General features: G+C 39.0%; 1 protein-coding gene across 1 annotated transcript in view; it reads right to left on the bottom strand.

The window, feature by feature from the left end:
- Positions 1-14,495: 14,495 nt before the first annotated feature.
- Positions 14,496-24,755, bottom strand: part of CDH2 (cadherin 2) — a 194,193-nt gene continuing 183,933 nt past the window's right edge. Inside the window, exons 15-16 of the mRNA XM_031439018.2 lie at positions 24,267-24,431; positions 14,496-15,809 (exon numbers count right to left, since the gene is read on the bottom strand). Of these exons, the coding sequence (XP_031294878.1) occupies positions 15,603-15,809; positions 24,267-24,431 (372 nt within the window). The 3' untranslated portion in view covers positions 14,496-15,602. The remainder of the gene's footprint in view (positions 15,810-24,266; positions 24,432-24,755) is intronic.

Below are 24,755 nucleotides of genomic sequence, written 5' to 3'. Positions count from 1 at the left end.
AATTTTCCATTTAATCAGAGAGTATCTTGGTCTATAGAAAATCCAACAAATCCACACAGTCTGGCTTTTATGGAAATAGATCCTTGTCACTGTCAACTGTTAATCTAAAAAAATGTAAAGAATATTGCGAACTGATTATTGTTTAGCCATTCCCACGACCTGAATAAATCATAATGTATATCATTACTGACATCTGTACTATTTTGTCAATCTTTTGATTTTGCTGCAATAACTAGTTATCTGTTTGAATTTGTATAATTCCAGTTCTCAGGTTGTAAAAAAGAAGAGAGAAGTAAAGACAGCGAGGGAGGTAAGTATTTATTACCTTAGAAGAAAAGGTTTGTGTTGGGACCCAATATATAGTAGCTTCTACTTTGGGAAGTTAAACATCTTGTAACTCTAATCCATCTTGGATGCCCAAAGTCACTATGTGTTGAAACTGACTGATGAGTCTAGGGATGTTTTCGGAAAAGCAAGCTAGAAGTGTTTGGGATTTAAACAACCTGGCATTACGCCTCAGGATATGTTTTCTCAGAAATTTGAAATTATTCTTGACTAAGTCTTTCCAAACCTGGGTAAGAATTTACCAGGACTTGTTGACAGTGATGCCACACTCTATTAGCAAGTGCCAATAATTTGAGATTGCTCTGATGGAAGAGCTTGACCTATTTGGGATCCATGTGACCGTTTTCACTGAGATAACATAAATTAAAGCCAGAGGAGATACTGTCACTTGATACACATGCAGTATTTCTCACACCGTTGTGGAAGGGTGAAATGATGACTGACCTGCCTATGTCCTCTTCATTTCAATAAGCACATAATGGGACAAAATATACCCCCCAGATTGTGACACCTCTATTTTCCATTGCTTACATCAGGCATGCTGATGCCCACGTGCGCACACAGGTGTATATCGTGAGGTCTGTTTCTTTTCCTGGTTCTTCCTGATTCCATTTTGGGTCTGGTTTGTGCTGCTGTCTGTGTGTTTATCCATCAAACAAGCCAGTAGGTTGTGTCAGTTAACTCCCCATCGCCTTCTGACACGATTCTGAGAGCAATCTGAGTGCCGTTTATGCTTTGATGTACAGATTTCCTTTCAAGCTAGTGAAGGTTCCATTACTGCCCCTAGGAGGAATGGATTTCTTCGTCTACTGGAATCAGAGTGGTCTCTTGTCTCTTTGATACTGTTGGGTTTTCTTTCAGGGGCCCTTTCCAATTTTAGCATGGTATCTCCTTTCTACCCTAAAGATCAGTTATTTTCTAAACCAAAATCTCCCTTAAAGGACCGTATAACCATTTTCATAATACATTTATTAAATAAAACAATCACATCAAGTGTTGAATCATCCTATTAACATTAAAACACAATTAAATAGTCATACACATGTGCTTTCTTTGGTCATTAACCCCAGGACTTTATGAGAACCCTTTTATTTTATTTTATATCTAATTTGTTTTCCAGCTTTATTGAGATATAACTGAAGTATAACATTGTGTAAGTTTAAGATGTACAGTGTGTTGATTTGACACCCTTGCATATTGCAAAATGATTTCCACCATAAGGTTAGCTAATACTGTCATCAAGTCTTGTAATTTACAATTTCTTTTTTTGTGGTGAGAACCTATATGATTTACTCTCTCAGCACCTTTCTAGTATGTAGTACAGTATTATTAACTATGCTGTATATTTAACACCCAGAATTTACTCATCTTAAAACTGGAAGTTTGTACATTTTGACCAACATCTCCCATTTCCCCAACCCATCAGCACCTGTTAACCACCATTCATTCTACTGTCTGTTTTGACACGTTTGGTTATTTGAGATTCCACAAATAAGTGAAATCATACAGTATTTGTCTTTCTCTGTCTGACTTATTTCACATAACATAATGCCCTCAAGGTCCATCCAATGTTGTTGCAAATGGCAAAATTTCCCTCTTTCTTATGACTGAATGATATTTCATTATATATATATATATATTTTTTCTGCTTATCTGCTGATGGACACTTAGGTTGATTCCATGTCTTCACTATTGTGTATAATGATGAAAATAATCTACGATCTCAGCCATCTAATCTAATTTTCTCTCAAAATTCTGTACACTAGTTACAAAAATACATATGGTGTGCACAACACCATGGTAGGATTAGTGGGGAGTCAAAGATAGGAAAACTACATTTTAAGCTTTCTTGTCCTAAATTGAATAGGCCAGTCCCTCAAAAAACATACAATCCAGGTAGTCAAGTCAAAAAGTCTGCTGTAAATGAAGAGTGGCAGCTGGCATTTACTTTTGAAAACACCGGTAAATTATTTTTACATTCTTAAAAAATATAGGCACACAAATGGAAAACCACTCATGGTATACAATTCAGTGATACAGTCAATAATTGTTGATCATGTTTGTTCTCACATGTCTTAATGGATTTTATAATGGATAATTCTTACGTCTGACACTCACGTTCTTACGGCGTTAAAAAGTTCTAAGAGAAGAATAAGATGAATACAACTTTGGGTTATCTTTTTCCAATTGAAAACATTTTTAAAAATCTTTGAGATTAATGTAAGTTTTAAATTTGTTCTAGAAGATGGACTTTATGTCCATTCAGTAAGAATTAATTATCTGCTATGCCTCTTTACTGTAACAAACTCTGCCTTATTACTTTCCTCGCAGCCACCAAAGCAAGCACTGAAGCCCTTGCATATATGAGCTAACTGCTGTGGGGGAATGCTGGAAGTAATAAAAATAACTGCACTTTGAGATATCTCCTGGAGTTTCGTTGTCCTGAAGAGCTCCATTACTTCTATTTCAATCTGTCACCCCTCACTGTATCCACCTTTCTGCCATATCTACCTGATTTTCATGAAACACCGGAAAAACACCATGTGACAAAAACACAAAGCAAACTCCCCTAAATGTCTCTTACGGTGGGAATGGAGGCAGTGATTTACACACAACAGTGAAAACAACTTGAAATCGAATATAATAAGCATTCATTGTGGTGTGCCACCTAGAACCTTCTTGAGAATTGAAGAATGTACTTGAGAATGCTGCTAGCAGATAGCCCTACTGACAGCCTTCTTTCAAGACTGTCCCCACTGAAGAGCCCCCAGTGACACCTGCTGGGGCGGCATGCATCCAGTAACTGGTCTACACGGGGCTGCATAGATGCAATGCCTTGCCTCAATTTGGAACAACTCTGAAGGACCACGGTGGGGCTATCTCAGCCTGATGCATCCCTCAGGTCTTCGTGGAGACTGCATGGTAGCTCATCTTCTCCTTCTGCCTAAGCTGGCTTTTGTCACTTCCCTTCCACAAACATGGACCCCAAAGCCCTCGCCTGAGAAAATTTCTGCATGCCAATCATTTCAGAATCTGCTTCCTTTGGAACTCATCCCGGGACATGGTTTTTTGTTTGTTTGTTTGTTTTTTTAATGTATATATTTTCACATGGGACATGTTGTTGATTAAGTCTTCCTCTATGTAGTTACCAAATCTCTCAAGTTATAAGGGACCCTAACAACACTTCTAGACAGCAAACCTGGACTGGTTCTTTACTTGGGTGATTCTGCGTGGTAGGTTCATTTGCTCAGACTGTGGCCTTGGATATTTTGGGATGGGAGCCAGGCATCAGTTTTTTAAAAATATTGCCAGCGATTCTAACGTGTAATTAAGGAACCAATGGCCAATAACTCTGCCACTCTTCATCAAGTCTCTCTGCTCCCCTGGCTGTGCTTCCTTATTAAAAGAACCCTTGCTAGCTCCTTGACTTTCTTGTGTTTGATTTGAGGAATAGTTTTATTTAGTGCTCATCTGAGGAGCCATCCTTCTTCCACTCTGAGACCAATGAGTGACTTTGGTCTCATTGGCTCAGATTATGACTCCTCCATTTTTCAAGATCTCCACAATTTATTTATACATTGCATCTTTCTTAGACAACTAGCGTAGTCAGGTTATAATCATGATTTGACAACAGAAGAATCAACTGAACCTGCCAAAGTCAAGGTAGTATTTTGTCACATCATTTAATTATTTTATCCCACTATTAAGAAGTCCATCATTACAATAAGTTATTTGAGAAAAATGGAAGTTATCAAGCAAATGAATGCTAAAACAAAAGAACAAACTAATAATCCTATCTCTGTCCTGTCTCTCTGGGTTGTGACTTCAGGAAATTCTGGGATATCTAGATATGAGCTTTCCTTACATAATAGATACATATTTGAGGCTTCAATCTTAAGTAGTATCTTTTTGATGATACATATGCTGTTCACTTTCCCAAGGTATGAATTTAGTATTTGAAACCTAACATTCATACTGCCCTTTACAGTTTATAAAATCTCTTCACATCAATTATCTCATTCGACATTCTCCAGTTGTGCCGAGTGATTTAATAAACGGGGTGATACTGGCATTTGGTTCTTGTACGGAATGGAACCATGATTAACAAAAAGCAATTTGATAGATTTGCTTCTATGCCCTGTACATCCAGTTATTAAGGTTTAATGTTGCATGATGACCTAATTTTTGAAAGATTCCTATGCATGCAGTCAAAGGGTTTAAGAGGAATGGTACTATTAAGAGGGAAAATACTAGAAAGTAGCTTTGGAATTAGGCGAGCCAAGCTAAAACAGATGACTCTGCTCACAGAGCTGAGTTATTAAATCTGCATATTTCATGCCCAAGTCCACAAGGAAAATCTCCAAACTAATAAAGTTTGATCTCTTTAGGATCTATCATTTCCGGGCCATTTAATCATTTTTCAGAATTTCTGTAGTTCCAAGTGTTTTGGATACACTTGGATGTGCTTCACCTTGGCGATTAAGGAGACAGAGTTGACAGGTGTGGAAGCACTTTGGTCATTGGGACTTGGAGTCATGGACTCTTTGGCTTCAATAAACTTGACTATTACGGCCAAACACATCATATATAAAACGTATTTAATACTGCTTTTAATAATGGTAACGGAGTTTAAAACCTAGACTGCCAAAAACTAACACTGAGATTTTCTCCAACTCAGAGATAAAATGAAGTCTTTTATCAAGGCAAGTGTATACATTGAAAGGTGAAAAGAATATGTATTGTAACATCTTAAAGTTCTTATGAAAGTTCCGACTGAACCTGGTTAATAATCTTTGGAAAAAAATAAGAGATGACATTGAAAGTCAAAGTGAAAAATCTTTTTTGAGGATGAAAGCACTATCTTCTTTTGTAAATTATGAAAGGACTTATGGGTATGTCTTAATGACAACAGATAACAATCGCTAACTTTTATGAGGTGCTTACTATGATCCAGATCACAGGCACTGTCCTTCCCACAGCCCTGTGATGTACAATTATTTCACAGACAAGGACACCAAGAGACCAAACTAATTATTGGAGGATGAGCAGCCATTGAAAGGCAGAAGCAGGATCTGAACCCAGGGAGAAACACACTGATCTGCGCCTTCTGAGAAAGTGTCGTTTCTCCTGAAGGCTCCTGAGGTTGTTGCCGTGTTCTGGCAGGCGAAAAGTCAGCATATCAGAAAAACAAACCAGCTACGTTGGATAAGGAAACAGAATAAAAGATTCATCTTCCTTAGTTGAGAAGAAAATGAGTTTCTGCTAGCAGACTAAATGCTCCCCCAGAGCCTAGAGATATTACTTTGATTTCCAGACTGGTTCAGCTTACAACTAGAAAATGAAACGTTTGCAGCAAAGATGACAGGCAGGTCTCGCCTGTATGAATGAGAGATGGCAGAAGTGGATGTGAGTGGAAGGATGCGTGGGGCAGCTTTCCAGGTCCTGGATCCATAGGGCACAGGGCTGCCTGCCTGGGACTGGGGAAGGCACTGATGAGTAAGGATGCCAGGAATGTACCAGTCTTGGTGTAAACAGTTAGAGAATAGGACTTAGGGAGTCTAGGGAACGATTAAATTAAAAAAAAAATCCCCTCTCATCCTGAGGTCTCTGATTCCCCTTCCTCCCACGTACGTCCTCACTGACATGCTCAGTGTTTCCTAGGATGTGTGTGTTTCCTTGTAACATATATGATTTATCTTCAAAATGTAAGTTGAACTAATTTAAAATTTTAACTGAGGTACGTAAATTAAAGACACTTGACTGTCGTGACATCCCCAAATGGCAATCCTATGTGGCGCACCAAACGTAGAAAGGACAGTGTGCAGTCGAGACTCTTCCCTCTTTGTTCACCCAGCCCTGGGTTTCTTCACTCAGTGTCTGCTGCCGCCGAGTGATAGAGACAGTGTGCGCTCAGGAGCCAGACAGTTGGGCTTAAATCTTGGCTCTGCCACTTACTAGTTGAGTGTTTGTGGACAAGCCATGGAACTTCTGCTATGGCTTCTCCATCTAAAGAAACTGGGGCAAATAAAAGCGACCTCACATACCGTAAGATGTATCTCATAGACTGAAAGACATTCTGATGTTAGTGCTTTATTGTTGTCACCAAAAGGCGTCAGTGTGGAGTTTTCACACAACTGTAATCGAGCAGGACACGATGGGGCCTCCCCGGACAGACCCCTCCATGTCCTCCACCTGCCTCTTGTTTGTAGAAAAACTCTAACCTCCTAGGCCTTTCCCGAGTTCCAAAGAACAAGTTTAATCAGAGAGATGAGAAAATGTAGAAACAAAAGACAATAGTCAAGCAAGACAAAATAGTAATCGTTTAGTCATTAAACAAAGTCACGGACCTGCAGTTCCTCCTCAGGGGCCATAGATAATATTCTGAGTCATATCCTCTGAGCTGTTTTGCAGATACTGAAACCCTCACCAGGTGGAGAAGCCAACTGTGTGCTGCCTGCAAACACGTAGACCTCAGACCAATTGGAACCAGAGGACTAGCTGATCAGAGATTTATGGATCAGATAAAGTTCCAGTCACAAGTTAGACATGGTGGCTCCTTGGAACCATGTGATCAAGACAATCATCTTTGAAAATAGAAGTTTACCCTTTTCTCTTTTCCTTATATAATCTCGGAGCCAAACCTGGGGAGTTGGGAGTGGGTTCTCTGGGACATATGTCCATCTTCTCCCCAGGACTGCCGGTTTCCTCAATAAAGCTATCTTCCCTTGTACCCAACATTGGATTCTTGAATCATGTGCCGCCAAACTTGGGTTCAGTAACACAACTACAGCACTCCACCACCAGGCTGGGACCCACTCAACAATTGTATGATGCTCTGTGATCTTAGAAGCATCACTGGAACAACTGGAAAAGTGGGGGAGAAATGATAAGTCTATTAGAAGCCAGGGAATAGGGTAATTACTGTAAGGATTAAATGAGCCAATATGCCAAGTGGCGAGACCAGTGTATTTGCACTTAGAAAGGACTCAATATTGTTAGACTTTATCCATGTCATTGAGTGTGTAGGCGTTTATGGGTACATATGAGCAACAGGTTGAGTTCAGTATGTCTATGGGCCGTATTTTCTCTGAATACAAAAGAAATCAATTTATAGTGTTCATATAGGGCCTGGGAGGTTAGGGCATTGAATCAATTTGAATTACTCTGAAGGTCATAGAGATCCTAACACAGTGATGTGAAGTCTAGAAGGTGGAAAAACCCTGAAGTAAAAGAAGTTTCTTTCAGTCTGTGATTGCGGATGCCTTTATTGATACTTAATGATCAAGATGGAGTCAAAACAGGAAGATAAAAACAATTTCATGAAACAAGAAAAACATTATTAAAATACAGTCTCAGGCAGCCCCCCAGAGAAGCCATTTAAAATGGAAATAAACTCAATTAGAAAATATTCTCACCGAACTCAGTCATATTTCTCTTCTGATTTGGGTATTACTACACTAAATGTCTTCACTACACACAATCAAAAACCCTATTAGAAAAAAAGCAACAAACTCTAAAATTATACTATGCAAATTATCCTTCCCACAAAGTAGAAACTGAAATAGAATCATAAACTATCACTGATACACATATATGTATTAACGTATCAGATAAAGGTAACATTCCTAAACGTGAGGTTTCTTATTCAAAGTACGTTGGTTGTGGAAAAAGACCAAGACAAAAATTACTGTAGAATCGGACTGGTATCCATTTAGTAATTAAGTTTCACCATGCATTCCTGAACACATATATACTTTAAAGAATTATCCTTGAGTCAACACGTTCAAACTTTAAAAAACTGAATAAATAAATCCAATATGTTAAACATATATATTGATTCAGAGTAACAGAATACCTTCAAAATATTGGTCCATCATCATGTTTCTGATTCATAAAAATGTTTCTAGTCAAGAGAACTGCTCGTCCCAGCCCATTCCCCACCTAAGAGTAGGCACTTAAAATAACCAGTATCATAATTCTTATGTGGACTTATATTTTGTTAAAACAAGTTATAAATACTAAACATATTCACAAACTTTTAAGTGGTACCTATAGTCAACACAATTGTTTGTTGCAAGAGAAATTAAGGGAATCTGAATTCCTCTAAATCCACAGATAATCTCCCCAAATTTATTTTAGCTGCTGTAGCATTGTCTCTTTCTCCACCCACTGAACTCTTCCTTAGACCAGTTAACAGAGAAAAATGGTGGTGCATGAACTTTCATGACCAACCTTACAGAAATGTGAATGATTAATCAAAAAGTAATATCTATAGTATGACTGAAGTTGCTACATCAAGAAAAAGACAAATAGTTTTGTTGTTTTCCTCCTCCAAATGCCTTCTTAAAAGAGGCCAATCAACTGATCTTTTCCAAGAAGGAAGGGTTTTGTTTGTTGTTGAGCAGATGGTAGTAATCAGGCATCTTATATTTGTATGACCTCACTATCGTCTCCTATGGGTCAAAAAAGTGACCGTTCAGGGTAGTTTGGCTCTCTTAGGTCTGCCAGGTTTTCCTTTGAATATGAAAGTGATAGCTTTTCTCTCCCAATGAGGAAAACTACTTAAATGAACAACTGTAAAGCTGCAAGGTAAAAATGAAAGGGGAAAGATGGCTTTTGCACCATCAAGGTCAATTCACATGCCCTTGGCCTGGAAATATATTGAAGAGCAGTGCAAATTATCAGTGGGAGTGTCACCTTGTGTGCCCAGTTCACCGGTCACCTCTACAAATAAAATACATGGATGGAGGTTACTGGTTGCAAAGATGGTGAATTGCAAAAATTTATTAAGACTGAGGTGATGTTTTGGCCAATCCTCTTTGCCTGTTTGAAAATGGCAGTAAAGTTAAACAAATTTATATGTTGTTCACAAGGATATAAAAGACAAAATTACTCAACAATCCTTAACAATAAAGAGATGCACCAAGCTGTATCAGGCAAATGCTAAAACAAAACAAACAGAAAAAGGAAGACAGGTATGGTTACATAAAGGACAGACAAAATGGAATTTAGGGCCAAAAGCACTAAAAGTTGCCAAGCAAGATATTTCCCACTGATAAAAACTAAAATCCAAACTAGAGGACAGAACAATTTTAAGCACATATCAACATGGCCTTAAATACAGAAATCCAAAAGGCTAGTAGGAAATGTTAATAAATCTCTCTCAGGAACTGATAAACTAAAAGTAAGTAGAACACTAGGTACCTGAAGAACAAAAGTAACAGGTTTAGAAAAATGTGTATCCTATAATTGAGTCAATAAATATTCTATATCAGTAAATCTAAAAGCTAATTTTTTAAATGGAACAGAAAATAGATACGTTTAGCTACTCTGCTGAAGGAAAAAGGAAAAAAAGCGAAGGAAAAAGGAAAAAAATCAAAAGAAAAAAGAAAAGGACACATAACTTCAGATATGAAACATTTAAAAAATACTACATGACACTATCAATAAATTTTTTAAAAGCTAGATAAAACAGACAATTGGTCAAAAAGAAGCATAATGCCCAAATACATCAATATCTACTTGGGAAAACTTATCCCCACAATGGCAAAATTGTAGAAGTCTAGCAAATTTTTATGGATAAATAATTCCAGTTTATATAAATTATTATAGAGCACAGAAAAAATGGCAATCTTCCTAATTCTCTGGCCTCTTCTAATAAGAGACCAGCATACATTTAGAACTAATAATGAGCAAGAATAGTCGAAAAACACAAAGTACAAAAAGATCACATGTAATTTAAGAGTCCTAAGTAAAATGGCAGCAAATCAAATTCATCAGCCCTTTAAATGAGAAACATTATCACCAAGTTAGGGTTTATTCCAAAAAACTTTGATTCAATATTAGAAAATCTAATGGCATACTTCACTATATTAATGAATTAATGTTTTAGTATCCTTGCAGATGAAGGAAACGTACTTTAAAAAATTCATCAGGTACACTCATAAAATCTCTAAGTAAGCTGGCTATACCATGAAATATACCTACACCTATAGTAAATGTTATAGATAATGATAAAATATACAAAACCTTCCTACTACAGAAACAATGAAAACTTATGATTGACATTACTACTCACTACACAGGAAATAAAGTACTGATTTTGGAGTGAGGGAAAAAATGTCTCATTATATGCAATAATGATTATCAGAAAAATCCAAGAGAGTCACTAAAAAGTCATTAGAAATAACACAGTAAAATAAGACAGTTAGAAACAAGAAAATGAAAGTGGATAAATTAACAATACAGCAGTAAAAGAATCATTTGAAAAAAAATGCAGCAAAAGTAGATCCCACTGGTAACAATGAAAATTACACAACAGAGTAATAAAATAAGATGTTTAATGAAACTCTATGAAAGTGTCTATGAGATCTGAAAAGTGAGAGAGATTATTAGATGGGATAATAAATGAAGCTATTAACTCTTCACTGCTCTGTACAATCTCCAAGAAAAGTCATTATGGAACTTGACAAAAATTTTTCTAGAATTTATGCACAAAAGGAAGATAAAGAGTATAAAAATTTTGAACCATGGGGGGAGTGGCTTGTCAGAAATGATATTTTAGTATACAGATTTAGTAATTTGCAGGAATTAAGTAAATCATCAATGGGACAGGATAAGTGATCTAGAGACAATCACATACTTCTATGGAAACTGTGTATATGGTACAGGCGGCTTTTCACATGAGTTGGTTAACAAGTGGTGTTTGGAAAACAGACCATGTACCTAGACGTTTTTTTAAAAGTTAGATTTCTATCTCACACAAAGTAATTGCCAGGTGAATTAAAAAGCTAAATAAGGGCAAAACAAACAAACAAACAAAACCCAGAAAACAACATAGGATAATAATTTTATAATTTGGAGTGAGAAGACCTTCTCAAAAATGTACAGTTGAAAATACAGAAAACAAAAGCTTGCCAGTAACACAAAATACCATAGATAAATTTACGAGATTAGCAGAAGACCAGGAAAAATAAAATGCGTATAACAAGTTCTTACTGATCATTTGGAAAAAGCCAAATAATTCAATCGGGAAATAAAAATAGGCAATTCAAAGAAAGACAAATGGGTAATAAACGTAAGAAAAAAAATCACCAACCCATCTCATTAGTGATCAGGAAAGTCATAACTAGCACGAGGTTATCTTCCGTTGTCTATCACACTGGCAAAACCTTTAAACGTGTGTAATGTCCAAGACTGCTGAGGATGAGGAGCTGTAGATTTTAAATAGTGTTGGGGGAGTGTCAATTGGTATAGTCTTTATTAGGACAATCTGGCCATGTCGCCCTAAAATTTAAAATGCACACCTTTTTATCGTGGAAAATAACCCATCTCACAGAGGTTCTAACACGTTGTATTTCAGTTTTTTATTGGCAATGTTGCGAAAGCGATCCAAATCACAGACACGACCTAGGAAAACATATTTCTGGATGGGGTCCATGGCCCACATTCATAAATATAGTGTTCAAGGTTTTATTACATCACATGGTTATAGGCATTTTTACAGTGTACTTGAAACTAGTACTGTGGCCTGCCTCAAAGGCTACCTTCCAAAGGAAAAGGAAACAGGCCTCAGCTAGCTTGTCTTACAATTTGTGGTTACTATTTTGAGCAGCATGAACTCCTTTTGCCAAAGAAGAAAGTTGCTGGCTTTCAGCTAAAAGGCACTTTGAAGTAACATTAAAACATTTATAATTTCAGCCATATTTAATTAACTCCTGTCCACAGGCTTTAATCTAACAACTCCATCTCCATGCATCTCATTTAGAGAAATACTCCCGTACAAAGAGACACGGAGGAGGATGTTAACTGATTGTAGTGTTGTTTGTAGCAGTGAAAAAATTGGAAACAACCAAATACTTAGAAAATAGTTAAATTCTATGTTCATAGTAAGGTATATTATGTAGCAATTAAAAAGAATGAGGTAAATATGCACACTAATATGGAAAAATTTCTAAGACACATTCTTAGTGACAAAGAGAAATTCTAGAAAACACATCATGAAAACAAAACAAAGTAAAATCTTTATAGAACTGTGTGTGTAAAAATGCTTTTTTTGGAAAAGGCTAGAAATTACACATCAAACAGCTAACAGAAATTCTTCTTTATCAGAGTAGGGGGCTTCTATCTTTTATTTCTTGGTTTTTTTTTTTAATTTGAAAGTGGTTTCATTAAGAAAATACAGTCATGTATCATTCCTACAAAAAAGGGAAGTTTCGAAAAATACTGTTTACATTTACGGATTGTGTATGTATAAAATGCTTATTATTAATATAATGCTCACTATATACATACAAGCATACCTCAGAGATACTATGGTTTCAGTTACAGACCACTTCAGTAAAGCAAATGCTGCAATAAAGCAAGTCACACAATTTTTTTTGGTTTCTCTGTACATATAAAAGTTATGTTTACACTGTACTGTAATCTATTAAGTATGCAATGGCATTACGTCTAAAAAAATGCACATACCTTAATTAAAACATACTTTATTGTTTAAAAAAAAACCCGCTAACCATCATCTGAGCCTTCAGTGAGTAATAATCCTTTTGCTGGTGGAGGGTTTAAAATATTTAAAGAACTACCAAAATCTAACACAGACAAGAAGTGAGCAAATGCTGTTGTAAAGGTGGCACCAATAGATTTGCTCCATACAGGGTTGCCACAAACCTTCAATTTGTTTTTTAAAAAAAAAAAAAAGGCAATATTTGTAAAGCACAGTAAAACAAAGGGCAATAAAATGAGGTCTGCATGTATCAGATAGTCTGTGACTGAATCTCAACCTTAAGAAAGTAACTGGAATTGTTTGCTTACCTGAGTGCTGTGAATTTTAAATACCGTGATGTTTGAAAAGATAGTTCAGTTTTCATTTGGCTGCACAGCAGCGCAGAGGCACAGTCTAAAGTTCCATTTAAAAAAAGACTATTCCAATTAGCAAATTTAGTAAGTGTCATTATGGAAATTCCCAGAGGCAAGCTCTGGCATTTAATGATTAGAAAAGTAACACGAAAATATTGCTTACAGAGTGAATCCATAGAAAAGTAAATTTTACTGTCTCATGTAAAATCATCTTTAGGTTAAGCAAAAAAAAAAAAAAAAAGCATCGAATTAATTAGAAGGGGTATGCTGTGCAAGTTTTTTTCAAAGTGTACAACGTAAGAATATGTGGTGTGATAGTGACCAGGAGGAATACAAAAAAATGCAAGGAGAATTTTGTCAAGTTTCTTAGAATTCATTTATGAATTCCTTGTAAGACATGTGAAGCATTTTACAAAACTGAGTAAGCCGGCTTCCCTTTTTTGTGCTCTGTGACTGTATCAGGCTAATACTGTGCCGTATGCTTGAAATTTGTTGACAGTGTGTAGCTTAAGTGTGCTCACCACACATACACAAAAAAGGTAACTCCGTGAGGTGACAGATGCTAACTAACATGACTGTGGCAACCGTTTCACAATGTACACATACATCAAGGCATCACATTGGACACTTGACACAATTTTTATTTCCATTATACCTCAATAAAGCCTGAAAAAAAAACATTTCAGCCCGTGAACGGGAGCCACACCAAAGTATACTTCAGTAGGTACATAAAACAATGGCTTCAAAGAATCACCTGGAATTCCTGGCGTCCGCTGCCGTTTCCAGGGCCAGTCCTACAACTTTTCACTAAGGTTTTCCTTGTACTTGGTGCTCTAGTGAAAAAGGCCCGTTAGAGTCAGTGTAACCATAAGCCTGAGCAGAAGAGAATAAAAGCATAAATGATGTTAAGAATTACACAACGTTCACTGACTTTAAGGATGGGATGCGTGTACCACCTCCAGTGCAGCATCTTCCCGCATCCTTGATGTCTTTCTTCTGTGCTGAGAAGACTGACAGTGGTTCCCTCTGATGCTCACTGGACACGGCTGCCCCGTAAGGGTTTCGACGGTGAACAGTGCAAGAACAGATACACACTCTTCTACTGTGGGTCTCAACGCAACTCCAGTACTCGGGATTTTTGCCACATTCAAAGCAGCTCAAGTAGGAAAGAAAAAGTTCAAACCAGTCACCAGTTCCAAAATTAGCATTTTATTCAGAACGCTGGGGTCAGAGGTGTATCATTTATATTCTGGTACACAATACAGAGGCAAAGCTGTTGTCAGAAGTCTGTCCAGTTTAAAAGCTTTTTTTTTTTTTCATTTTTTTTTTTAAAAACACACACTTAGTGCCACCAGTGTCAGGCCACCCCTTCCATTTCTTGCCTTTCCTTTTTTTTTTTTTTTGGTACAAATTATGTAAAACGTTTGTGCTAGGAACTTTTCTCCCTCCCCAAACCAAAAAGAAAATAAAAAATAAAAAAAAAAATTAAAAAATTAAAAATTGAGTATTCTAACTACGGCTCAACAATTGAATCAAATGTCACTTTGTTTTGTAAATACTTTATCCATAACGAAAGATATAAACATGCAAAAAACCTGAATCCAGAGTTCAAATAATACATACACATGTTCTGAAGTTTCTGCACTTCTCCATAGACTATGCCAATAAAACATTATGTACACATATCATTTTTACAGTGAAGTGGAAAAAATACAGTAAATAAAAAAAGTGTACATGGATTAAGACCCAAATGTGTCTAACATTCTAGTTTATGAAAAAATTCAATTTTGCTACAAATTGGTGATATGAAAACTCCCTTTATTTGCAACCAGCTGCGTAAGTTTTAAGATTTTAGTGAAAAAAAAAAAAAAAACCAAAACTAAAGTCTAAAACTAGAAGTAATGTACATTTTCCAATCTCATGGTCTCAGCCCCCAGGATTAAGAAAATCGCCCCATGAGTGGTTGGTTTGTCTGTTTAATTCTGTATTTTAATAAAAGCAAAATGCAATGTAACACAAAGCGTGTTGAAGCGTATCATGGTTGAACTTACTGCTCCCACCACAAAATATTTTGTCTTGTCCTTATCGTTTCAGAAATCAGTACCATTAAAGCCTTAAACAGAAAACTAATTCCAATCTGAAAAAGGTACAAAAAGGCACATAAAATCCCAGTGCTTCTGTACTGTAAAATTCAAGTGTAACTGAGCTCAGTGTTTTTCCAAACAGCATTGGATCACTGATATTCCCTCTGAGCCCAAATTGGTTCGCAGCCTATGCCAAAGCCTCCAGCAAGCACTGTGCTAGTAGACTACAAGGTTAAAGCCTAGCTTCTGAATGCTTTTTGGGAATATCAGTTGAAATTGTTTGTACTTGTCCAAAAACCAAGTTCGCCCTGAAGTTCAGTCATCACCTCCACCGTACATGTCAGCGAGTTTCTTGAAGCGGGGCCCCCAGTCGTTCAGGTAGTCATAGTCCTGCTCGCCGCCACTACTTGAAGAATTGAGGGAGCTCAAGGACCCGGCGGTGGAGCCGCTGCCTTCATAGTCAAACACCAAGAGGGAGTCGTAGGGCGGAGCCGTGGGGTCACTGTCAGCAGCTTTAAGGCCCTGCAGTTTGGGAGGCAAGGGAAGGGAGGGAGAGAGGGTCACGATTTGCAGATCTTCAAGCTGACACCAGTGGTCCCCCGGGACCCGACGCTGACTTGTAAGTTTCCACCTGCGGACCACAACACGTTCAACCCACAGAGCCTGAGGTTAGCACCAGACTGAAACGAACTGATGTCTTTCCTCTGTAAAGAGTCCAGCCCAGTGAGGCCAGACACACAGACAATGGGAGGGGTTCACTAGGGAGTGCGTTTGACGGGTGGCAGAGATGAATGGCCCCCTGCCTGAAGCTGGGAAGGGAGGATCTTAACTGAAGTCTGGTAAGGCATCTGCATAAAAGTGCACTGGGCAAGATCGTTTTGAGTAATTACCCGTGGGTAAGTCACACTGAAATAATACAGAGGACTGTGAGATCATGTGACACGTGGACCCTAGTCTATCCAGAATCAGAGTCAAAGGATTTGGACAACAAACTCGTTTAACATGACTTATATGCCAGGCAACTTGTGAAAAGAGAGGGACAGAGAAGTGAGTGCCATTTGGTTCTTGCCCTCGACAAGCTGACAATCTAACATAACAGGCATGACTACAGTATGAAATAAACGATAAGTAAGGAAAAAAACCATGAAGTCTAGGCAAAAATCAGAATGCTGAAAACAAAATCCAGACCAGAATTGAGAGCTTGGAGTTCAAGGTGGAAGTAGCATTCCATTTGACTCAAATTTGGAAAAGGATATTCTGCCAATGTAAAATAGCAAGTATATACATGGCTTTTAAAAAGAATTGAATAAAAAAGAACCAATGAAATTATTATCTGTAAACTTAAGTCTTGCTAAAAGGTGCTTTTTTATACAGAACTCATGGCTTATCCATAATCATGCTCTACAAAACTTTAAGGATTTAATACTATGTCCTTTTGGCATTTTCTCTAATTTTTTTCCCCAGTTCCATTCTAGTGCCCCAAGATATACCCAGATTAGTATCCAAACAATCATTCTCTTTTTCCACAACTCTGCTTTTTAAATGCTGGTGGGCTTACCAGAGGCTTTATTTATCCAAAGACATGATGGACTATCTGCTTTTAGATGGATCCTTCCAATCAACATGTGCTTTATGAATACATATATGTGTTCTTTTAAATCAGTATGTGTTCATGTATTCATTCTTCCCAGTTTACAGAGGAGGAAGAGGGAACAGAGCATGAAAATTAAGGTGAGAGTCAGTATGTGTAGTGGTTAGGAGATCAGACCCCGGGGCCACACCTCGGCTCTGCGCAGCACCGGGACCTCGGCTAAGTTCGACAAGCTCCGTTTCCTCATCGGTAACTGCAATCATAGCAACAAGATCACTATGAAGATCAAACAGAACAAAGGGACCCAAGGGCTCACCACAGCGTCTGGCATTTGTTAGAGCTCAAGGAGTATTAGTTTATTTATTCATTTTTTTTAAGTTTAGAGAAAAAAAATCTTGCTTCGGGATTTGAAAAAAAAGAAAAACAAATGTGAAAGACATCCTATTTTAAGAAACAAAATGGCAGCTGCTTGGCTTCGACCACAAACCAGAAAAGAAAAGTACACACTACCTCCTTCCCATCCCCGAGTCCGTCTTACCAACCAGACTAACCATCTGGTTCAGCACCACTCCTCCTCTTCTCAGGTACACTAATGACAAGCCCGGAAACGCCCGTGAGAAACAGAGTACCGCAAACTACTTCCACCTGTAAGCATCAAACGACTTCAAGATATAAAACCTAAATAACCTGAGATAGGATTTTCTTGATCACATCTATAGAAAAAGCTACAGGGCAATTCTGTTAAGACTGAAAACCACAAAATACAGTTTCTGCAAACTCCCAACTCCAGTTTGTGGTGGATGGTGTTACCGTCCCGGATGATTCACTGTCCTCTCCCCGTGGGCGGGTCACATGCCCGCGCTACCACAAGTGCCACCCTGGGGCCGTTCACTTCCCCACCCCACCGTCAGGCTTGGCGAGACCTTTAAGGGTGCTAGTTAACATGCCCCCACCAAGCTCCTCCTCTCCCCACCTCAGCCAGGGGAAGGGCCTGCCCCACGTGCCAGTCTCCCTTCTGCCTGGATCCTGAAACACAGACGACACGTGGATCATGGTGTCAGCACCAAACTGGAAAGAAGGGAAGGCTAAGATTAACCCGAAGGGTCAATGGCAGGGCATCAGGATGCCTGGATTCAGGGGAGATGGAAGCGATGCCTGTCTACTGTGACTTAGAATAAATGCTAGAAGCTGCCTGGTCTTCCCTGGTGGGTTAAAGGGCCCAAGATTCTTCTTCAAATGTCTAAGATACCCGATTCATCCCTTAAAAAAAAAAAAAAAAGGACACTGATGATACCGGTAATTACCACTGAGTCTCAAAAATATTTCTTAAAATTTTTTTTTAGCTCTTGCCTTGGCTTTCTGATCATCCTGGTGGTTTTTGAATCTATGCTTTGTTTCTTTCTTTTTTTTTTTTTATTAAAAGAGGCTAAGGCTATAAAACGCATTAGAGGTCACTGTGCTATGTGTCAGAGATCAGACACTGTCTCAGGTTTCAGTAATTACCAAAGGGCAAAAACCACTGAACTTTTCAAGAATTCTCAGGCAAGCCATCCTCCTAGGCTGAACGTTCAGTACGTTAAGTCCCTGCCACTTGGGTAGCACTGATTTTTACCTGAGGATAAAATATGACTCTTCCGGGCGAGGCGTTCTGTAACTTCTGGGTACCATTTTGGTAATTCTCAACAGATCATAGTTAAGTGCTGAGAAACGGACAGAGACAGGCAGGCAGCCAGAGTGAAGGTACAGAAGAAATCCGGCGTGGGTGGTGCACTGCCTCTGGCCCTCCCCTCTGGGATTCCTTTACTCAAAGGTGTGGACACCATTTCACATGATGTATGACACGCTGTTGCCAAATTTACCAACTATCTGCATGTGCTTCTCTCTCCCCATCTAGGTCTGACTAAGTCTAGAGGAGTATGTGCCTGCTTCCCCTTACTTGGACGGGCAGACCTTGAACTCTGGATAAATCTGAACTGTTTTCTATAGTGAGCTGTCTCTAACATCAAAGAGCGGTGGCTCTGGCTGAATTCGTGCTGAGCTTGTATTTATAGACTTCTGGTCCTGTGCTTTACAAGTGGAGACATGCTTTTACAGGGACTATAAAACCCACATTCCTCACTGCGGGACCACACGAGGGCTGTAAGAGGAAAGAGGTCCTACTGATTCCCTTACGTTGTCTTCTATTGTCTCAAACGCACTGCCTTAGTTCAACGCACCATTATACCCTGTCTGGACCACAGCAAAAGCCTCTCTAACTGTTCTCCCTGTCCCCAGGACTCTCCCTGCTTCTTTCTTACGAACTGCTATTGGTTTCTCTTTCTGATTTGATTATTTGATGTCACCCACCCCACCTGCAGGTAAAATTCTTTAACTGCCGTCACCTATAGGAGTGTTTCCAAAGTAAGAGAGGAGTCCCCCCCGGAGGTACGTAGGGTGATTTTTAAATGGAGCACAGGCACTTTAAAACAATTATTTTTATTAAAAAAAAAAGTTAAAAATTGATTAAAAGCTTAAGTAAAGAATAGATGAAGTTTGCAGACATGGAAAACACCAGAAGGCATTACTCAAATAGCTGATGTTGGGGTAACATATAGGAGAAAGCCAAAACCTTTTGGGGAGCATTTGGTGAGCCCAGACTGTCCACCCACCTTTTCCCTTTCAACTGTTCTCAATGCCAGCGACCACAGCTGAATCAGTCACTAAATTATTCACCAAAACCTTCTCAAGCCTGAAAAATGTCACATTCATAGGTGCCTCCTGCTATTTACATATTTATTTTCTGCTAGCTGAAATGTGATTCCCTTTGTTTGAAATGTCCCATCTCCTATTTTTCATCTGATCAACATCCATCCATCCACCTGTCCACCCATCCATCCTTTAAAGCCCATTAAAAATGTCACTTCTGCTTCATGGAACTTTTTCCCCAAGCCACAACTGAGAGTAATTCCTGTGGTCTCTCTGGTCCCCTTTACTTTTACTGCCGAGTTTCGTTGACACCGAATCATGACATACCATCTGCAGAGGTGGTCTGCATTTATTTCACAACCTGCTGTCCAACACGGTGCCTGACATCCACCAGGTATTCTAGAAGGTAAATTTGTACTGTTGTCCTGGGCTTAATTTTACCTCAGTATCTTGTTCATACTTTTATTTATACCTTTTAGAAGAAGCTAGGATTTAGGTTTAAAATGTCCATGGACGTAACAGTATGATCACATGACAATGGAATTCTTTGACTTATTGATGCCAACATCATTATGTCCCTTTCTGGGAGAGTCACTTTACTTAAAGCTTTTTGGGGGGCGGGCAGTGGAAGGAGAGGTTTTTATTTGTTTTATTTACAATTATAGGGCAGAAAGCTTTTACTCCTGATTATCAGTTGTAATGATAATTAGTATGACACTGATAATAAAGAGATTTTATTATCTGACAAGCACTGTACCAAGCACTTCATGCCAATCGCTTGACTGACTCCTCACGGCAATCTTGAAAGGAGGGGCCGTTACCATCACTCCCATTTTCATAAATAAGAAAACCAGACATCCAAGAGGTTAAATCCAAGGACTCTGACCTTGTACAAGGTAACAGAGTGATTAAACGAGGCACCTAAATTTGAGCTCAAACATCCAACTCTTGTAAGACTGGACAGAGATATTTTAAAAAGAACATATTAAATTTAATTAATAGGGGAAAGAAGGCAAAAGCCTTAAACTGTAGTAGTTTTAACCAAGTTATTCTAGGAGCACCTTCCATAAGTTTTTAAATAATGAATCAAAAGTCATTCTCCTAACAGAAATACGCCCTTGGTTTTTATATTTCTGCGATAAACAGGATTAGGAAAGTTACTGGAGGCATGCTAATATCTACTGTCGGGCTGAGATTAAATGACTTTATTTCAACTTTTCACCTTCTGAAGGTCTTCTTTAAAAAATCTCAAAACAGAGGGAAATTCTGTGGTGGAAATTCAAAGACGTGTGATTCGTTTTACTCTACCTGTCTGGAAATAAGTTATCATTTTTGAGATTCATTATTTAAAGAAACAAACCAGAAAACGTTCTCGTGCGCTTACTTACCTTCGCCTTACATCTATAAAAACACTCCAATTATAATCACTACTATATTCTTGTCCCTTTGGAATATTCGGTGCTGTGCTAAATCAAACAAAACCTGGAGATAAAGAAGTCTGTTTATATTTTAAATGTATTTGTGAAATGTACTTGAGTTCTTTCTAAGTGCCTTCAATTGTTTTAAAACTTTACATGTATTTATTTTTATCTGTCCAGTTATAGAAAGACATTGAACATGTCTCCCTGGGTGTCTTAAATGGAGGAATTTACGTGGTGTGTTTGAACGCTATCTCCGGCTTAGGCCTTTTGACAGTTTGAACCCTTTGAACTTTCCCACAAAACCGACGATCACATCCCTGGACCCTCTTTTTAGTTGTTTTCTGTGACCCCTTAAACCCCTTAGACTTTCTTTCTGCGTCCAAAGGTGGGGCAATTCTAGGTACAGGTTTTTGGTTCCCCTTTCTCCTCTACATCCTCTATCTTACAATCGCATTCAATTTCAAAAATTGAAATTGAAGGAATGATTTCCAAATGCGATCCCTTTGTCCATTCATGTACTCACCAACCAGTGTGCCCCCACAATGGTCCCCCCGAAGATACACCTCTTCCCCTGGACCATGGGAGGGCCCTGAGGGGAGGCAGAAGGGAACCTTGAGAAAGGAGTAATGGAGGGAGCTGAGTCCTAGGTGCACTGAGATGGAGCCCACTGTTACTGTGTGCCTGACCCTTCGTGGGCTGGTAAAGACTTAACTAATATCTAGAAAAAAGGGCAAAGGACATTCCAAGCAGGAAGAACAGCATAGGGACAGGCCCTGGCGTGGAATCACAAGCTAAGATCACTGTCCTGGAAGATGCAGGTAGGGGAGGCGCCTGAGATGAAGCTGAAACACCAAATAAAAACCAGACCCAGTGGGCATCCTGTGCCCAGTAAAGTCAGAGCTCCGATCCTGGAATGTTTGCCTGGTACAAAGATGGTGCTAGCAGCAGCGCAGGGGATTCACACAAAGCGAAGCTCTGTCTGTTGTCTTTCATACGTATTACCGGCGCAGGGCGTACACCCAGCAGATAGTCGGTACTTATTTGCAGAATGAATGATCCTAAGCCAAACTTGGGATGATTTCAAAATGAGCGATTTGGAACAAACACAGGCAATTTTCGAATTATGAATTGGACTGTATTCTAGAAGTTAATCTGCAAGTCAGTTGTTCGGAACAAACTTTTCCTGGTGGGTATTCACATGTGTCTGTTATGACTTCAGCCACCTTTTAGACTGTGTGGACCTGGGCTGTTTTTAGATTCGTTCAGGGAAAGGAGATTCCAGATGGAAATCCCTACTTTCTCTTCCTACTGTGGCATTTAGTTGGGCGACTGGACCTTATTACCAAGATACTTCACTTGCTCTAAGGCACGTTAAAAAAAACAAAAACAAAAACACACCCATAGACACGAACACAGAGAACTCACAAAACACACAACTTAGAGCAACCGGTATCCTCACTTTTTGCATGTGATCAGCACCGGGAGGCCTCTTGGTAACCCCTTCCCAGAGGCAGAAAGGGGCTTCCCATAGAAGGGGATGTCTGGGCTGAATCTGAAGGCTCAATGGGTGTCTTACTGATGGTCAGGAAGGAATGGCTTTGCAGGAATTAAGTCAGAGTTAAAACTGTGATGCTTTTGAGGAGCTAGAAATAGTTTGGGGGGCTGCAGCACAGGAAGGGAATGGGGTGGGGACAGAGGGCAGGAATCAGATTACAAACAGCCTTATCCCTGACGCCGAGGGCCTGAAATCTACCACTGAGAAGGGAGGACTGTCAGGGATGGGATGGAATCCCACATAAAGTGCCGCTTCAGGGACTGGCCGGAACGTTCAGTTAAGATTCTGTGGAAGGACACGGAAGCCAGAATTGCCGCTTTAAAAAAGTGCAGTTCCTACACCTGCGTTCAAAAGATTCACTGTGTCTTGAAACCCGATAACCACAGGGATAACTAAACAACTTCTCATATGACAAAAGCTACATGAGAAGTGGCACCATCAGGCCCTCTTACGTATCAAAAAGGTCTAGTTACATACATATTCCTGCTAATTTCCCTAACCAGCCCTATATATAAATAAGCTGGAAAAGGGAAAAGTCAGGGCACATTTTTGTACGTAAAAGAGTTCCCGGCACTCTGTTTTTTCCTTCCGTGAGCTTCTGAATCACGTCTGCTGTAAATAAACCTGTTACCTATTTAACAGAAGTGAATAGATACTTCAAAAAGCAGCGTGCATTTCAGAAATAGATAGTAATGAATATCTGTAAAGACAGATAAGCTAATTCTGTTTCAAAGCTTTTTCTACAAACTGTAGGACCATCTAAAAACTGAAGGTAGATTATGTAGACATAACATATGACTATTTCAAGGAAGCCCAGGAAATGAGTCTTGTCAGCACATGACTGAAGGCAATAAATACAACAGCAGCATTCCACTTTGTAACGGACTGAGACCAATTCTGATCTTGGAGATACTTAATGGGAGGCTACGGCCAAAGAATATGAGTCTAGCCATATATTCACCATCAGTATCGATATGTATCAATCTCTGATATGAACAATAAAAATTCAATAGGAGAATTGCGGTAAAACCGTAGATGTGATCAAAAGAAGCAGCGTAAGTCATTTTACTTCAAAACTTAAGGATTAAATGTAGCAGAATGCTTGGTCAGTAATGAAACAGAAGAAAGGCACAATAATTTTGACAGTGAAAATCATATCTGTTATATTCAATAGAGAATTAGCTGCCTCTTACAGAAGCTCTTAAAACTCCTCAACTAGACAAGTAGTTAAATCACTTAAATAATATTTAATTTAGCTGTTCTTCCTACTAATCTCATTTGCTGGAACTCTCTCCAGTCATTGGGTAGGCAATGAATTCTCCTCATTTGTAGGATTCAAAGGGTACAGAGTGAAGAAAATGAAAGTAAACTATTATTACAGATACCAGGGCCAATAAATGAAATTAGAATTCACTATAATATTGTTAGCCTATTTATTCCTTGTAATCTAGGGGAAAATCCTTTTGGAGAGTATGCGGCTAACACTGATAATATATATGGATGTCAGTTACAAACGCAGAATATTAACGGACAGATCTCTTTTGGGTTGATCAAATCTACCACCTCTGCTCTCTGTTACTGAAGCCACATTTGCTGTCTCAGCAAGATAAAGGAAAACAACATGTTTTAATGAACCCCACAGCTGTATTCCAAGCAGGTTGTGGTCTACATGGCACTAAGAGCGTAAAATAAACACCCTTAGAAAGAAAGCGAGTCTCTCTTCATACCTCATTAATGAAGTCCCCGATGTCCCCAGGGTGCGGGGCTGCAGACCGAACCGGATACTGGGGCTCGGCGTGGATAGGTCTCTCATCCAACCGGCGGATTCCTACAGGCTTGATGGCGTCCGGCTCCACCGTGTCAGGCTGCTGGAGCTGGCTCAGATCGTAGTCCTGCAACAGAGAAAATGCGAGCCCCATGGGAGACGGGCATTCAGGTGGAAAGGTGCAACCTTTGTTTCTAAACACGTACCCAGGATGTATAGAAATGAATGAAACTGAACATAATGGAAAAGTTGCTACTGTGAGTTTTTCATGTTATGATTAAATATTTCTTTCACGCGGTTCTTTCTTCTGCGGTTTTCGGTTCTCCAGTCTGTGCGCCATCTGCTTTCCTATGTTCCTCGTCGGTTTCCATTGGGAACAGCAGTGAGATGAGGTCCCACTAAAAAAATGACTAAAAACCCGACTAGAAAATACAGTCGTACCAAAGCAGCG

Source organism: Camelus dromedarius, chromosome 32 (genome assembly GCF_036321535.1).
Source record: "Camelus dromedarius isolate mCamDro1 chromosome 32, mCamDro1.pat, whole genome shotgun sequence".
Classification (NCBI taxonomy): Eukaryota; Metazoa; Chordata; class Mammalia; order Artiodactyla; family Camelidae; genus Camelus; species Camelus dromedarius.
The sequence above is the reverse complement of the archived record's forward strand: the minus strand, read 5'-3'. Positions and strand labels throughout refer to the sequence as shown.